This window comes from Hordeum vulgare, chromosome 4H, assembly GCF_904849725.1.
Source record: "Hordeum vulgare subsp. vulgare chromosome 4H, MorexV3_pseudomolecules_assembly, whole genome shotgun sequence".
Classification (NCBI taxonomy): domain Eukaryota; kingdom Viridiplantae; phylum Streptophyta; class Magnoliopsida; order Poales; family Poaceae; genus Hordeum; species Hordeum vulgare.
In genome coordinates, this window is record NC_058521.1 from 153,509,969 (window position 1) to 153,528,699 (window position 18,731).

Below are 18,731 nucleotides of genomic sequence, written 5' to 3' on the forward strand. Positions count from 1 at the left end.
GTAGGATTTTTTTTTGAATTTATGCTACGTTACCCAACAGCGCACGCGCGGGTGCGGGCCTCCCGCAAGGGCACAGTCACCCACGCCTACTTCCTGTCCATGAAAAATTTACGAGGTTATGGCTTTGGAGGGTAGGAAGTGATTGATTTGGACCATGAACATAAGCATAGACGGTTACTGTTCCAGTATTCCTTTTAGTTAGAAGAGAGCATTCAAATCTTTGTTCGTGGTTGCAAAATAATGACATCCATCAACAACTCTCTGACCAATTCTTCATTGCAGGTGGAGCAAGGAATCACCATGGGAGACCTGCGGGCTGGTAGCAGACTTCGATTGGAAGAAGATCACGGAGCTGGTGATGAGACTGTACACAAAGGTGACCGATGGATCATACATCGAGCACAAGGAGAGCGCGCTGGCGTGGCATTACGACGAGGCGGATCTAGACTTTGGTTCATGCCAGGCCAAGGAGCTGCTCGACCATCTGGAGAGCGTGCTCGCCAACGAGCCGGTCGTCGTGAATAGGGGCCAACACATCGTGGAGGTTAATCATCAGGTAAGCGCATGCAAGCTGCTTCTCTCCTCTCTGGCTATAGTTCTACAATTATATTTTAGAGTTGATCAATTGGGCTGCTCCTAGTCGGTCAAATGGAAAAATAATTAAATGGGGTTGTAGACTTGTACTATAAAACATGTTGAAAAACAACTAAACAACCAAACGTAGATATCCAACTAAAGGCAGCGGATAAGGATTGATGTGATCTGATCCAATCCAATCCAGTCCTCATCCGCTAGACCACACCACCACATGCTTGATTGCCTCCGTGGAACAATCTATATCCTCTCCACAAAATAGATTTGTTGAATCGGCAGGTGGGCCAACTCCCCGTTGTCGACAGGGAAATTCGTGGAAGGAACACCCATTTTGTCCCCATTGGATTTGGATGATTGGTGCTATTGATTTTGTTTTCTAGTAGTAGTAGCATCATTTGTGTCACTAGCCAGCACCACCAACTTTGAATGAAACTCGAGTATCGTTGTCTTTGTTTGACATGTGACAAATGTATCTTCTGTTCGTCGTCGTGCAGGGCATCAGCAAAGGAGTGGTGGTGGAGAGCCTCCTGTCGTCCATGGTGCGTGGCGGCAAGGCGCCGGACTTCGTGCTCTGCATCGAGGACTGATACATCTCCAATGTATCTATAATTTTTTATTGTGCCATGCTATTATATGATCAACTTGGGATGTCTTATATGCATTTATATGCCATTCTATATCATTTTTTGGGACTAACCTATTAACTCAGTGCCTACTGCCAGTTTCTGTTTTTTCCGTGTTTTTGACATTTTTCAGAAAAGAATATTAAAAGAAGTCCAAACGGAATAAAACATGCGGGGTGATTTTTTCCATAACAGAAGATACCCAGAAAACTTGAGAACCAAGGCAGGGGGTCTCGTGGGAGGTCACGAGCCCCCTACGTGCGCCCCAGGGGGGCGCCTAGTAGGCTCATGGGCCCCCTTGCCTCCTTTGCCCTACCTCTTTCGCCTATAAATTCCCTAAAATCCCGAAACCAACAAAGAGAGCCATGAAAATACTTTTCCGCCGCCCCAAGCTTCTGTCTCCGCGAGATCCCATCTCGGGACCGTTCTGGTGCCCTACCGGAGGGGGATTCGGACACGGAGGGCTTCTTCATCAACACCATTGCCTGTCCGATGATGCGTGAGTAGTTCACCACAGACCTTCGGGTCCATACCTAGTAGCTAGATGGCTTCTATTCTCTCTTGGATCTTCAATACAAAGTTCTCCATAATCTATATGGAGATCTATCTGATGTAACTTTCTTTTGCGGTGTGTTTGTCGAGATCCGATGAATTGTGGATTTATGATCAGATTATCTATGAATATTATTTGAGTCTCCTCTGATTTCTTATATGCATGATTTTGTATCCTTGTAATTCTCTTCGAGTTATGGGTTTCATTTGGCCAACTTGATCTATAATTCTTGCAATGGGAGAAGTGCTTGGTTTTGGGTTCATACCGTGCGGCGTCCTCACCTAGTGACAGAAGGGGTAGCGAGGCACGCATCATGTTGTTGCCATCAAGGGTAAAAAGATGGGTTTTATATCATATTGCATGAATTTATCCCTCTACATCATGTCATCTTGCTTAAGGCGTTACTCTGTTTGTTATGAACTTAATACACTAGATGCATCCTAGATAGCGGTCGATGTGTGGAGTAATAGTAGTAGATGCAAAAAGTATCGGTCTACTTGTCTTGGACGTGATGCTTATATGTATGATCATTGCCTTAGATATCGTCATGACTTTGCGCGATTCTATCAATTGCTCGACAGTAATTCGTTTACCCACCGAAATACTTGCTATCATGAGAGAAGCCTCTAGTGAACCCTATGGCCCCCGGGTCTATTTTACACATTATATATTCAGATGTACATACAAAAATACCAAAAATACCTTGCTGCATTTTTATTTTTATTTACCTTTTATCACTATCAGATCTCACCTTGCAAGTAATCGTGAAGGGATTGACAACCCCTTTATCGCGTTGGGTGCAAGTTTGTTTGTTTTTGCGCACGTTCATTGGTGCCTCATCTTGATACTTGATACGTCTCCATCGTATCTACTTTTCCAAACTCTTTTTCCCTTGTTTTGGACTCTAATTTGCATGATTTGAATGGAACTAACTTGGACTGACGCTGTTTTCAGCAGAATTGCCTTGGTGTTGTTTTTTGTGCACAAATCAAAGTTCTCAGAACGTCCTGAAAATTTACGGGGAGTATTTTTTGAAAATATGAAAAATACCTGCACAAAGATCCACCTGAGGGGGTGGGCCAGTGGGCCACAAGCCATGTAGCCGCCACCCCCTGGTGGCGGATGGCAAGCTTGTGGGGCCCACGTGGCTCTGCCGCCCCCAATCTCAGCTCTATAAGTTCACTTTCGTCCCAGAAAAAATCAAGAGAGAAGATTTCGTCGCGTTTGCGATACGGAGGCGCCGCCACATCCTGTTCTTCATCTGGAGGGCAGATCTGGAGTCCGTTTTGGGCTCCGGAGAGGGGAAATCGTCGCCATCATCATCATCAACCTTCTTCCCTCTCCAATTCCATGAAGCTCTTCGTCGTTCGTGAGTAATCTATTCGTAGGCTCGCTGGGCGGTGATGAGTAGGATGAGATCTATCATGTAATCGAGTTAGTTTTGATGGGGATTGATCCCTACTATCCACTATGTTCTGAGATTGATGTTGCTACTACTTTGGCATGCTTAATGCTTGTCACTAGGGCCCGAGTGCCATGATTTCAGATCTGAAATTATTATGTTGTCACCAATATATGTGTGTTTTAGATCCGATCTTGCAAGTTGTAGTTACCTACTATGTGTTATGATCCGCCAACCCCGAAGTGACAATAACCGGAACCACTCCCGGTGATGACCACAGTTTGAGGAGTTCATGTGTTCACCAAGTGCTAATGCGTTGGTCCCGTTCTTTATTAAAAGGAGTACCTTAATATCCCGTAGTTTCCTTTTGGACCCCGCTGCCATGGGAGGGATGGACAATAGATGTCATGCAAGTTCTTTTCCCTAAGCACGTATGACGACACACGAAATGCATGCCTACATCACATTGACAAACGGGAGCTAGCCACATATCTCTCCGTGTTATAACTGTTGCATGATGAATATCATCCAAACAAGTCACCGACCCATTGCCTACGAGTTTGTCCTACTGCTGCTGTTACTTGTCTTGCTCTGCTGCTGTTACTTGTCTTGCTCTGCTGCTACTGTTGCTACTAATGTCGCTTGCTACTGTTGCTACTTGCTATTGCTGTAACTACTGCTGTTCCTTGCCACTGCTATTACTCGTTACACTGCTGCTACCTGCTACAATACTTTTTCTCGCGCCGTTGACGGGAAAGAATATTTTCCGTCCACGGGCAACTTCTGGCGTCATTGATACAATCGTTAGGAATAGTCTGCCATCAACAGATCGTTTCTGACACCGTTGTTATCATACTACTTTGCTGCTGATACTTTGCTTACAGATACTAATCTTTCAGGTGTGGTTGAATCTGATAAATTCACCTGCTAATACTCGACAGTATTCTCTCACCTCCTGTCTAGCGAATCAACAAATTTGGGTCGAATACTCTACACTCGAAAACTGCTGCGATCCCACGCGCTGGTGGGCCGTCAACAACATTCTTCTAGTTTCATTGCCGGGGAGTGCTAGCAGCATTCTTCTGGGGCCGTTGCAGGGGAAGGTCTGTTGTCACGGAATCAATACTCCTACTGGATTAATACCTTGGTTCTCAAACTTAGGGAAATACTTATCTCTACTTTGCCGCATCACCCTTTCCTCTTCAAGGGAAAAACCAACGCAAGCTCAAGAAGTAGCAGGGACGAGCGGTCCGACGAGGACATGTTCGAGAGCATCGTGTGCCCTGCTATACATGTTCAATTTCTGTATGTATCCCTCCCGTTTCTCTCCGCTTCTGTCGTCTCGGCCGTGCAGCCGCCTCTGATCCTGTCCGCCTTTGCCTTTGCTGCTTGTTCAGGGACGAGCCACCATGGACTTCGACAAGGTGGACGCGCACGTGCACTAGCTCAAGGGAAGCAGCTCGAGGTGACAATGGCAAAAGGCCTTCCCCCACTCCCCACTGCTCCTTTTTAACTGTATCATGTCTGCCTATCCGTTGCGGTGTCGACCTTCGTGCGATGTGTTGAGTTAGTTTATTTTGACTGGCAATGCAATTGTCGGTATTGCAGCCAGTAACGGAAAAATCTTGGCTCGGCGATGAAATATCTGTTGTTTTGCATGCATTTTCCGGTGATAATGATCCGGTATTTGGCGGCACAGCCAATGGCTGTTTTTCTGGTTTGTCCAAAGCATTGATGTTGTTTCTATTCAGGTGTGTGTCGTTTACGGCTGTCGTATAGCCGTATGTAGAGGATCTGAGTTTAGTTGTGATCCCTGTAATGGAATTTGCCTTGTTGTTTCTATTCAGGTGTGTCAGTGCATGTCGCTGTGTCGTTTGCGCTGTCGTGTAGCCATAAATAGAATAGCTGAGTTTAGTCGCAATTGGTGCAAAGGATTTGTCAGTATTGCTGCCAACGGCAATATCCTGGCCCAGCAAGGAAATATCTGTCGTTTTGCAAGCATTTCTGATGTTGATCATCTGTTGTTTTGCCTAACGCAGTGCTGGTGTTTTTGGTGTGTCTACGACATTGATGTTGTTCTATTCGGATATGTCACTGCAGTGTGTGTACGACATGGGCATGCGGTTTTTGTTGTTTGCTACTGTCGTATAGCTACAAGTAGGAGAGCCAAGTTTAGATGTGTTTCGTGCAATGGAACTGTGTGCTCCTACCACTCACAATTTTTTGACGGTTTGCAAACAGTTCTGGAGTTAGTCATCTGCTATTCTACGTAACCAAATGGTGATTTTTTGATGTGTCAACGGCACAAATGTTGTTTCTATTCAAGTGTGTTTGTGTCATTTTGCGATCATTTCTGGTGCTGTGGGATATACTATTTAGCCAATGGCATTACTGTAGCTTGGGGAGGGAATAAATGTCGTTTTGAAGTTTTGCAGTTTGCTTAGCCTCTCCAGAATTTGATGGTGTGTCTATGTTTGCATTATTTCAGGTGCCTCATGGCGTTGCCCTTGTTAGGAGTGAGTTATGTGATGTGCGCAGCGAGTTCTAGACCATGATGCAGCTAGCTCCTTAGGGTCCTATGTTGGCCTTTGGCAATCAACTTCTCACTATGTAGACCATAATCTAAAGATTGGTATTGTCTTGATGATTGATCTTCGATTCTTGGTCTGATGCAGTTGGAGCAGCAGATCCAGGCCTGCAGTCCCAAGTAGAGTAGCAGTAAAAACTGAAGTAGAAGGAGCTTAGCTCCATGTGACCCCTAACATGATGGTGGGGGAAGTGTGTATGTATCTCTGAAGCTTGTAGGCACTGTACCAGGTGTCGGGGGGCGTTGGAGGGCGTGTGTGTGCTGCGGAACCAGACCGACCGATTCCCGTGGTGGAACTCCGGGCCCGCCGTAGACTTCGACAAGGTGGACGCGCACGTGAACCAGCTCAAGGGGAGCAGCTCGAGGTGACCATGGCAAAAAACCTCCCCCTCCACACTGCTCATTTTAACTTTATAATGTTTGTTTCTCCGTTGCGGCGTCCAATATTCGTGCCATTATGGTTTCCAAAATAACTTCCAAAATGATGGATGAGCCACTATAAGTAGTAAATACATAGCAGAGAAAGTAATTTGGTTTTGGCTGTGATTTCACAAAAATCTGCAATGAAGTTTTTGATTTGCTAATGGCCAGGTTGTGACCTAGGAGACCTCTGAGTCATGTTTGTGAATATCACTGCTTTTTGTATCTTTAATTTGTCCAGAATAGTTGCTTCAAGTTTGATACCCAGAACTCTCTCTTAGTGGTGAAATAGCCTGTCTAGTCAAATGTGCAAATCATCTTCAACATCACATGTAGTGCATAGTTTACTTATGTGAATAGAGTATTTACCTGCTCTCTTACCTCATGGTGGTGCTTTCCTCATTATTGTGTGCTTATTTTGCTTTATTTCTCATGGATCCAAACTATTTCTCAATGCATCCATTATCTTTCAGACTGAGATGGAAGATAAGATGACTGCTCGTGTACAAGAAGGCGAAGAGCGAAAGTCTTCGTTTTTAGTTGTTGCGGAAGTTCTGACCAAGCATCGCCCATCAAGCAAAACAGATTTTGGTAGCAGTTTTTGTGCACTTGATAACAGATTTTGTGATAGGCCAAAGGAGAGCACCGGAGGCGGGACCTACCACCCAGGCGACCTGTGGGTGACCCGCGCCAGCTGGTCGCTTGGGTTCCCTGTGGCCCCGCTCTGGCCCTTCTTCAGCCTGTCTTCGTGATCTGTCCGGAAACCCCTTCCCTGTAAATTTCAATGCAATTGGAGATGTTCTAATATGGTAACTCTTCGTGCTATTTTCTCCGCTGAATCCTGTGTGTGCTGTTTCGGCACTAAACTGTGTAAAATAAGCCAAAATACTATAAATACATCATCATAATGTGAAATATATCAATGAATAGAGACAAATTATGATACAATATAGTGATGCATTTTGGACGTATCAGCTCCCCCAAGCTTAGACCTCACTTGACCCCAAGCGAATACTGAGCTCGGTAAACTTGTCCACAAGTTTAGAGAGTGAAGTGTCGATAAATAAGAATACGAACAAGAAGCATCATAATTTCTCTACTAAACCCAACCATCCTCAACAACAGTCTCAACTCATAAGGCTCTTATGAAAGAGTAACATCAATCACAATCAAAAGTAGAGCTAAGAAAACTCATCAAACCATGGCAAACATGTCCTTGGTCAAAGAACAACTAATAACTTTTAACTTTGCTCTTCCTCTTATATTTTGATGAGATCAAGTGAAGCCTTTTGAAAGAACATGTTATTAGTCAAGAAGTGAAAATGCTAACACAAAGGAAGATGTTTGCTTTAGCTAGGCTTAACAAACAACTTACTCATCTCAATGATATTGTCAACAAAGTTGTGATATGGCAATTATCAATGAAACAATATAAATGCATGAATCTTTGTCAACATAAAGTTTCTTCTCTTTTAAAGGATAGAAAGAAGTAGGTTTACTGACTCAACATAAAAATAAAAGATCCGCCCTTCGCAGAGGGAAGCAGGGAAAACTCATGTGCTAGAGCTTTTAGAGATTTTAAAATCAACAAGATTGTAAAACAAGCTTTTGAGTGGTGCATAATTTGTCAACGAATGCTAGCAGATAGCCCAATACTTCTCATGCTGAACAAGTTTTGAGGAACGACTCCCAAAGTGGGGACGATCACATCCCCTTAGTCTCCTTCGTTTATCACTACCAAAGTTTTCTGATTTCTCATCAACAAAGCGTAAAGGAGGTTTTGTTTGTTGTTATTATCTTTTACGAGTTGAACGCGCTCATGCGAGTCCCTTTTTGTATTAGGGGTTCGCAGATTAAACATGCAAACCCAGGATAAAACTTGTCCAACATGAGAAGATCATGAATTATCTACTACTTCCTCATGAGCAAAAACAGAGGCACAAAACAGGGAGTAATATTTGAAGGTTTAAAGATAGCACATGAGTAATATACTTTAGGAGTGGCGGTGAAATACCACATATAGGGAAGGTATGGTGGACTCTTGGGAAGGTTGAGGTTTCAAGGTATGGATGCACTAGCAGTATTCCCGCTTAGTACAAGGGTTGGCTAGCAAAGGCTTTTGAGAGTAGACAAAAATGTTGACTTGGATGCAAAACAATATAAAGTTTAACATAAAGAATTGGCGTAAGACATCAAGTTGTCTTCCTTGTCAGCATAACACTTCAAGCGTAAGAACATAAAGGTTTTGGCTATGTCGCTATTAGAAAAACTCATGCTCGTTGTTATGACCAACGCTATGTTTGCCAAGATTTAAATAAAGTTTTCAAAGCCGTACCTAATATGTAAGATCAATACTCCCATAAGAATCAGCTTATAAGGTTGATTGCATGAAGAGAATACGAGGTGCAGCAAAGAAACCAGTAGACTTCTCATTAATATTCCATCATAGAAAACTGCACACTCACGGATACAAGACTCTCCACAAAGGAGTGATAGACCTCAATGCAAACACCTATTTCATAAGATGATACGACACTAAACTTGACCATAAAAGATAAAAATAAAATTAAAGATACCGGGCACTCCCCCAAGCTTGGAACAAGCTAAGGGAATGCCATTACCCATGAATATTTCACTCTTCACCCTTGTTCTTGTTGTTCTTCAAGTCCGCTATTATGCGCCAAAGGGTTTGGTTTTCAGCGTCCAATATGGCCACCGGTACTTTAAGAACACGGAAGTCTTCACAGAATTGGTTAGTGATTCTGTAAGCTTTGGATATAGCAGATGGCACAGGTGGAGCTCCAGGTGGAGGGACAATTTCTGAATGGTTCAGAGAAAGATCATGTTGAGGGTTAATAAACGCACGAGGATGGGGTTGTTGGAGCTGGACCCTCGTGATGAAGGATCTCCTTCTTGTTGGGTGGTGACCATCTTGACTTCCTCTCTCACGAAGCCTCCATCTCCGCTCGTCTTGCGGCAATTTCTTCATTAGTAGCCCATCAAGTGACCTTCCCTTGGTTGATATCTTGCTCGACACGGCGAAGACGACGACCCATGTAGTCTTGCCCGCTTGAGTCGCAAGAAGACATCTCGAACAATAGCTTCTTAGCCTGGGAGAAAAAGATCAAAAGAGAAAACACACGGAATCGCAATATACAAAGCCGGGATGATCCGGGAAAATATATAGCGAAAATTTCTGCATCAAAAGGAAGGTAACAAGCCAAAGTGGGGTCAGAGATGGACTCCGAGTGGTCCAGGTGGCCTCCTGGCGGGGCGAGGAGGTAGCCCGTGCCACCAGGTCGCCTGGAGCACCTGGAGCTCCTCTCCGGCTTCACTTCGGCTCGGAATTTTCCTAATTTTGCAAAAACACATAATACACCACTTTTATTGATGTTCGCGAAATTTTGTTACCATATTTCATACCTATTCTTATTCTTCTTCTGCCGGTGTCTGATACAGTGTTGCAATATGTTCTTCATGAGTGGCTACCTGTATCACATCCACCTCTACATTGATGGGGTCTCCAGCCATGTAATGCTTGAGTCTTTGACCATTCACAACATGTGCTTTTGTGCCTTCAAAAATATTAATCTTGATTACACCGGAGCAGTAGACTTCTTTGATATGGTACGGTCCTTCCCACTTGGAAAGTAATTTACCTGGAGAAAACCTGAAACAAGATCTATACAACAAAACTTTATCACCAACATTAAATTCATGTTTCAAAATTCTCTTTTCATGCCACTTCTTTACCTTTTCTTTGAACATTTTTGCACTCTCGTAAGCTTCACTTCTCCACTCATCTAGGGAAGTCAAGTTCATGAGATGCTTTTCACCAGCAAGCTTTGGGTCAGCATTAAGCTCTCTAACAGCCCAGAAAGCTTTATGCTCTAACTCTAAAGGTGGATGGCATGCCTTGCCATAGACCATCTTATAAGGATACATCCCCATGGGATTTTTTGTAAGCAGTTCTATACGCCCACAAGGCATCTCGTAACTTATTGGACCAGTCCTTTCTAGAACTGTTCACTGTCTTTTGCAAGATCAACTTGATCTCTCTATTTGTGAGCTCAACTTGCCCACTTGTTTGAGGGTGGTAAGGTGAAGCAATTCTATGATTAACATCATATTTGTCTAGAGCTTTTCTAAAGGCACCATGTGTAAAATGTGATCCTCCGTCGGTCATGAGGTACCTAGGTACACCAAACCTAGGGAAGATTACATCCTTGAGCATTTTCAAAGATGTCTTGTGATCAGCACTTTCAGTGGGATTCCTTCAACCCACTTGGTCACATAATCAATAGCCACTAAGATGTGAGTGTACTTGTGTGAAGGAGTAAAAGGACCCATAAAATCAAAACCCCAGCAATCAAAACGCTCAATGACTAGAGAATAATTCATAGGCATCTCATTTCTCCTACTAATATTACCAACGCTCCGGCACTTATCACAAGATAAAACATAATTTCTAGCATCTTTAAAGAGAGTACGCCAATAAAAACCTGACTGGAGAACCTTGTGTGCGGTCCTCTCACCAGCATGATGTCCGCCATAAGGACTGTTATGATAATGTCTCAAGATACCCTTCTGCTCATGCTCCCATATGCATCTCCTTACAATCCCATCTGCACCATCTCTAAGGAGATGTGGGTCATCCCAAAGTAATTCCTCAAGTCGTGGTAGAATTTCTTTTTCTACTCGAATGTTAAACATGGAGGCAAAAACTTTGCAACAATAAAGTTAGCTCAATCTGCATACCGAGGATCGGAATTAGATTGTACTTTCAAAACATCTAACTATTCATCAGGAAAACTATCGTTGACCGGAATAGGATCATGTGGTATGTCCTCCATCCTGGAAAAGTTGGCTGCTACATGGTTGTCTGCTCCCTTCTTATCAACAATCTGCAAATATATTGAAGAAGGAGCCATCGGATAAGCCTTGGTTTGGCATCCGTATTTTCCATAAGATACTTAATAGCAACATGATCAGTATCATTGATTACTTTAAAATCAACAATGTAAGGTCTAAACTTATCACAAGCAAACACTACCGCTAAAATTTCTTTCTCAGTAGTAGCATAATTTTTTTGAGCACTATCAAGGGTTTTGCTAGAATAATGTATAACATTCAATTTCTTATCAACCCTTTGTCCTAACACAGCTCCAACAACAAAATCACTAGCATCACACATGATTTCAAAAGGAAAATTCCAATCAGGTGGTTGGACTATAGGGGCAGCTATCAAAGCTTTCTTAAGAACTTCGAAGGCTTCCTTACAATCTTCATCAAACACAAAAGGAATATCTTTCTGGAGAATATTAGTGAGGGTTTTTGAAGTCTTAGAGAAGTCTTTAATAAATCTTCTATAGAAACCAGCATGACCGAGGAAACTATGAATACCTCTGATGTCCTTGGGATAAGGCATCCTCTCAATTGCTTCGACCTTTGCCCTATCCACCTCGATTCCCTTTTCAGAAATCTTGTGGCCAAGAAAATTCCCTCATTGACCATGAAGTGGCACTTCTCCCAGTTGAGTACCAAGTTCGTCTTCTCACATCTCAGCAAAACTTTATTAAGGTTGTGGATACGTCCCAAATGTATCTATAACTTCTGCTTGTTCCATGATCTTTTAGGTGACATTGTTATATGTTTTGCTACACTTTTATATCATTTTACACATATTGGGACTAACCTACTAACTCAGTGCACGCAATGCCAGTTTCTGTTTGCTGATGTCTATTTTGCAGGGGCTTTTACCCAATTTTCCGAAGCCCGAAAAATCCCGAGAAAAATATATAAAAATCAGCGCACCAGAAGCTTCACGAAGCACTGAAGGGGGCCAGAGGGCTGCCAGGGTCCGCCGAGGCGACCTGTGGTCGTGGCCCACACCTAGGCCATGCCAGGAGGCCTCCTAGGTGGGTACCACGCCCTCCGGTGCCCTCCTTTCTCCTATATTTACCCCTTGACGAGGAAAACCCTATACGAGATCCAGAATCAAGAATTTCTCCATCGTTCCACCGCTGCAGCGCTTCCGAGATCGGGAGCGTCAGGAGACCTCTTCCCGGCACCTTGCCGGAGGAAGGATTGACCTCCTGGAGCTTCTCCACCGCCATAGACACTTCTCGGACCTGCCGTGAGTAGTCCTCCTTGGACCACGGGTCCATGAACAGTAGCTATGTGATGTCTTCTCTCCAATCTTGTGCTTCAATTGTTAGTCCTTATGAGTTGCCCTACATGATCAAGGCATCTATGTAATTCTCTTGCTATTGCTATGCTCGGTTTGTTGGGATCCGATGGATTATGAGATTATGTTCACATTGTTATGAGTTGTATATTTGATTATCCTTTTATATTATGTTCCTTAGTGATTCATGCATGTTCTCCGTTGCTATTTGTTGCTTTGGACGAGTAGTAGATTGTAACTCCAAGAGGGAGCGTTATGCATGATTGTGGGTTCATGCCCCATGATGTCTAGCTTTAGTGACAGAAACATGAGACTAGGGGATGTGCTGTTGCCACCAGGGAGAAAACAACGGTGCTTGTGACCACGGTTGCATGGATTGTTTACCTTATGCATAGTTCGTTATTGCAGTTGTCCATTGCTTTGAGTTTACACTTTGGGTGGGGATCGCAACTTAATACGAGCGAGATGCACTGGATAGATATCTCTAGGTGGATGATTAGTAAGTAGATGCTGATGAATAAACGGTCTACTTGTCTTGGCATACTACCCATTACTATTGAACTTCTAACTATCAAGTAGCATAATTAGCATTGCGGTGCGTTCATAATTCTGTCAATTGCCCAACTGTAATTTGTTTACCCAAGCATAGTTGTTTATCGTCTTTTGGGAGAGATACATCACTAGTGAACATCATGTGACTCCATTCCATATCATCATCATTGTTTACACCTCCATCATTTACTGCTTTCATTTACTTTTCCGTTGCAATTACTATTACCTTTCCCGCTTGTGTTTTGATCCTTTGCAAACTACAAGGCTGGAGGGATTGACAACCTCTCTGTACTCGTTGGGATCAAAGTTATTTATTGTGTGTGCACGTCCACGTCGTCTGCTAGCGCCAGGGTGGGAGACACCTACTTGTTGATCCCAGGAGTCCTCCTAGTTCGATAAACCTTACAGTCTTCGAGTAAGGAAAAACTTGCTTCTCGTTACATCTCAACCTTCCACTTGGGGTAACCAACGTGGTGCGAGAAGTATATACATCATCTCATCATCAAGCAAAGTTTTCTGGCACCGTTGTCGGGTACTCCAGTCTTCAACATAGGGGAGTTGCACGCTATCCTTTATCTTTGCTTTTTAGTCTTGTTATTTTGCTATACCATAAAACCACAAAATAATTAGTTGCTTTGTTCTTTCTTGTTTCCGCTGGCATGGGTTCCACTGAGAACACCAAGTTGTGTGACTTCACTAGTCACAACAACAATGATTATACCTTCTCTTCTATTGCTCCAGTTACCACTAAGGGTCTTTTTACAAATAAACCTTGTGACTATACTAGTCATTGTGGAGAATTATGCCCTTAGCATGGTTGCCTCGGAAAGCCACAGGAACTTTGGTTTGAAGTTGCTCCTAAATGTCCCCAAACTTGGGAAGACATCCAAACTCTTATTATAGAGAGAAAATCAAACATAGAGGATGACACTACAATTCTTCCTAATAGCATTGATATTGATTTTCATAATTGTAGTCTTTCCGAAGTTATCACCTTTTTGCAAAGAATGGCTAAAGACCCCCACACTCGTACACTCAATATTGCCTTCACCGAGCATATTACCAATGCTTTTATCAAATCTAGGGACGAGAAGCTCAAGCTAGAGACTTCTATTCCTAGAAAACTAGAAGATGGTTGGGATCCTATGGTCAAAATTAAATTGAATAATATATCTTGCTTTGCTTTATGTGATGTTGGAGCTAGTGCTTCGGTTATGCCCAGAAGAATGTATGATATGCTTGATTGGAAACCTTATGATCTATGTTCTTTTGGTGTTCGTCTTCTTGATTCTTCCATAAAGAAACCTTTAGGGAGAATTGATGATGTGCTTATTATTGTCAATGATAATTATGTGCCCGTTGATTTTCTTATTATGGACATTGAGTGCGATCCCTCATGTCCAATTATTTTGGGACGTCCTTTTCTCCGCATCGTTGGTGCTATCATTTACATGAAAGAGGGGATCATTAAATTCCAATTCCCCCTCAAAAAGGGAATGGAACACTTCCTAGAAAGAATATTAAGTTACCTTATGTGTCTGTTACTCGGGCAAGTTATTCTTTTGGAGTTGATAATACTTGATCTTTTTGCATTATGCCTAGCTCAAAGGCATAAAAGAAAGCGCTTGTTGGGAGGCAACCCAATTTGTTTTTCCTTTCAGTTTTAGTGGTCTTTATGTTTGTCACTACTGTAGTAACATCATTGTATCTTTATTTTTAAGCTTTGTGCCAACTTATATCCTCCAATCGCAAGAAAGTTCAAAAATTGTGATATGCTATCGAGAAACAGATTATGTCCGCTTGACAGAACAATTCGCAAAAAATCACCAGATCATCTTTTTGGTATGAATTATTTTGACAGAATGCCCTATAATTTTTCCTTTCTCGCATCTGTTCTGAGTTTTTTGATTTGAGTTGCAGAATTGCCCCGAATAAATTATTTACTACCTGCTCTTCTGTTTTTCACAGATTCTGCCCTGTTTTGCGTTTTTATTCTTTTGCAAATCCTAAGCTTACTTTTTATTTGGAAAACCTTTTGGAAATCATGAGAAACAATAACCTTTCATGAAAATATTTATTTCGAGCAGGTAATAAATTATTTTACTAAGGTTACTAACCACTCTAATCAGCTTATGATGAGTTTTGTATGAAGGGAGTTTTCAAGCATGCGATGGAAGATGATGAAAGAAGATACATGAGTGTCAAGCGCTCAAGCTTGGGGATGCCCCCATGCACCCAAGAAATATTTAAGGAGAGTGAAGCGTCTAAGCTTGCGGATGCCCCCGTGCATCCCTTTCTCTATCAACAATCATCAATTCGTCCATCTCTATGCTCTATTTTTATCACTTCATATGTTATGTGCTATGCTTGGAGTGTCCCACTATTCACTTTTTAGTTTGTTTTAGTTTTTCTTGCTATTCATAACAAGTCGGAACCTAGCCTACCTTGTTTTGGAGAGAAACACGCTCCATTCCACTCTAGAACACAACATAGGTTTTCATGCTTATATTTTTAGTGTGTTCTTTATCTTTACTTAGCTACTGTCATGCTTAGCTCTTAGTTTTCATGCTTATCTTTTTAAGAGCTTTTATTTAGGTTGCTTTTGGAACTCTCTTGAGTTATCATGCTTATCTTGTCTAGAGAGTTGGCTTGTTGCACTGAGTTGTGTGTCTTGTCTAGAGAGTTGGCTTGTTGCACTGAGTTACCATGCTTATCTTGTCTACAGGTATTGATTTGAGTAATGTTTTGACTATTGTTGCCAAGTGCTTGAGCCAATTAGTGATAGGTGTCGTATTTTTGGAAATTCGTGTTTTTTTCAAAAACTAAAAATTAGTTGAGAACTCTAGCTACTAAATTGATCGCTAACCTCTGGAGGTGTTGAAATATATAGAGTACCTTCACGTTACCATGAGTCGAGGATGCGCAAGGATAACCAAACCCCCAAACACTCCACCTCGCGGTACTTATCTCTTTCTGAGTTTCCTAAATAGATAGAGAGTTACCAATAATAAGTGTATGAGTTCTTCGGCCTAATGTGAGTATTCGATTGTTGGCACATCCACCATCCATATTTTGCTAGCCTCTTCGGTACCGTGCATTGCCCTGTCTGACATTGAGAGTTGGTGCAAACTCCGCGGGTGCATCCAAACCGGTGACATGATACGCTCTGTCATACATAAACCTCATTATATCTTTCCTCAAAACAGCCACCATACCTACCTATTAAGGCATTTCCATAGCCTTTCCGAGATACATTGCCATATAACATCCACCATCTCATGACATGATCTTCATGTCATACATGCTTTTGCTTGATCGTAGAGCTGCAAGATAGTTGGGCCTTGCCCATATTATTGCTACATGACGCACTAGTATCATTGCATATCCTGCTACACTGGCAGAGGCATACATTTGCATACATCATGATAGTTTTCACTTGTCCTTATGTTGAGTACTTGTTATAAAGTGTGATGATTTTATTTTTTTCATGTAAAACATAGAGTGTTGCCCTTAAGTGAGGAAAAGATCCCAAAGAGGACAAAACAAAAGATCCCAAAGAAGACAAATGAGAGATAAAAAGAAAGAGCCAAAGAGGCCACAAAAAAATAAAATAAAAAAGTGAAAAAAAGAGAGAAGGGGGCAACACTACTATTCATTTTGAAAGATTCACACTCGTACTCCATTGCTATATTCGTACTACATAGAGATTATCATTCATGCATAACTATGTGGGGACCCTTAAACTATAGAACTTGGTTTGCATATTCCAATGGTGAGCCTCCTCAAATGAGCTCTAGGTCTTCACGAGCAAACAAGTTGGATGCACCCCCACTAGTTCCATTGGAGAGCTTACCTTAGCTCATATGTGCATTTGTTACATGGCGATCCCTACTCCTCACATCATATCTATCATTTGGCTTTCTCTCGCCTATGATTGTCCTCATTGATGTGAGCCTTTCACACCTTTTTTGTCTTCCTTCCCCATCATTATTCTATTTGCCATCCTAAGTGCCAACATATCTTGCTTACGCTCATCCATTGCACAAGTGCTCAAACTCGAAAGGGAGAGGATCATTTTGACTTGTGCCTGACTACTGGTCTGGGGATGAGTCAAAATAAGATTCTGAAGGAGACCAAGTGTGAGATTTTAGTAGATTGAGTTCTCAATTAAAAAATATATTATCATCTCAACCCATCTCCCACTTCTTGCATGCAAACACCTTTTGGAGACATCCGAGACACGGACAGCGAGAGCTCTTGCACCATTATGTTCTTACTTTGCTAAACTCAATACTTGATATAGACTCTTGCCTGTTATTATCTTCACTTGAATTGCATAGCTCACTTGCTTTACTTTAAATTTCTTATATGTGTGTTAGCATGTGACCACAAAAATTATTTTGTCATCATTTACCTACTCGAGGACGAGCAGGAATTAAGCTTGGGGATGTTGATACGTACCAAACGTATCTATAATTTATGCTTGTTCCATGATCTTTTGAGTGACATTGTTATATGCTTTGCTACACTTTTATATCATTTTACATATGTTTGGACTAACCTACAAACTCAGTGCACCCGGTGCCAGTTTATGTCTGCAGACGTCTATTTTGCAAGGGCTTTTACACAATTTTCCGAAGCCCGAAAATCCCGAGAAAAATATATAAAAATCAGCGCACCAGAAGCTTCACGAAGCACGAAAGGGGGCCAGAGGGGTGCCAGGGCCCGCTGAGGAGACCTGTGGGCGCGACCCAACCCTATGACGCGCCAGGAGGCCGCCTGGGTGGGTCCCACGCCTTCTGGTGCCCTACTTTCGCCTATATTTACCGTTTGATGAGGAAAACCCTATACGGGATCTAGAATCGCGAATTTCTCCATCGTTCCGCCGCTGCAGCGCTTCCGAGATTCGGAGCGTCACGAGACCTCTTCTCGGCACCCTATCGGAGGGAGGATTGACCTCCGAGAGCTTCTCCACCGACGTGGACACTTCCCCAACCTGCCGTGAGTAGTACTCCTTGGACCATGGGTCCATGACGAGTAGCTATGTGATGTATTCTCTCCAATCTTGTGCTTCTATAGTTAGTCCTTGTGAGCTTCCCTACATGGTCAATGCATCTATATAATTCTCTTGGTATTTCTATGCTCGGTTTGTTGGGATCCAATGGATTATGAGATTATGTTCAGATTGTTATGAGTTATATATTTGATTATCCTTTTATGTTATGTTCCTTAGTGATTCATGCATGTTCTCCGTTGATATTTATTGCTTTGGACGAGTAGTAGATTGTAACTCCAAGAGGGAGCATTATGCATGATTGTGGGTTCATGCCCCTCGATGTCTAGCTTGAGTGACACAAACATGAGACTAGGGGATGTGCTGTTGGCACCAGGGAGAAAACCACGGTGCTTGTGACCACGGTTGCAAGGATTGTTTACCTTACGCATAGTTCATTAATGTAGTTGTCCGTTGCTTTGAGTTTATACTTTGGGTGGGGCTCGCAACTTAATACCAGCGAGATGTTCTGGATAGATATCTCAAGGTGGATGATTAGTAAGTAGATGCTGATGAATAAACGGTCTACTTGTCTTGGCGTACTGCCCATTACTATTGAACCTCTAACTATCAAGTAGCATAATTAGCATTGCGGTGCATTCATAATACTTCAATTGCCCAACTGTAATTTGTTTACCCAAGCATAGTTGTTTATCTTCTTTTGGGAGAGAAACATCTCTAGTGAACATCATGTGACTCTGATCCATATCATCATCATTGTTTACACCTCCATCATTTACTGCTTTCATTTACTTTTCTA

The 18,731-nt window shown here is 42.4% G+C and overlaps 1 protein-coding gene across 1 annotated transcript; it reads left to right on the forward strand.

Moving 5' to 3' along the window:
- Positions 1-289: 289 nt before the first annotated feature.
- On the forward strand, positions 290-4,685 carry LOC123450368 (probable alpha,alpha-trehalose-phosphate synthase [UDP-forming] 9). Its single transcript, XM_045127659.1, has 3 exons — positions 290-556; positions 1,089-1,173; positions 4,411-4,685. The coding sequence occupies exons 1-3, from the start codon at positions 359-361 to the stop codon at positions 4,683-4,685; spliced, it is 558 nt and encodes a 185-aa protein (XP_044983594.1). The 5' UTR covers positions 290-358.
- Positions 4,686-18,731: the final 14,046 nt, after the last annotated feature.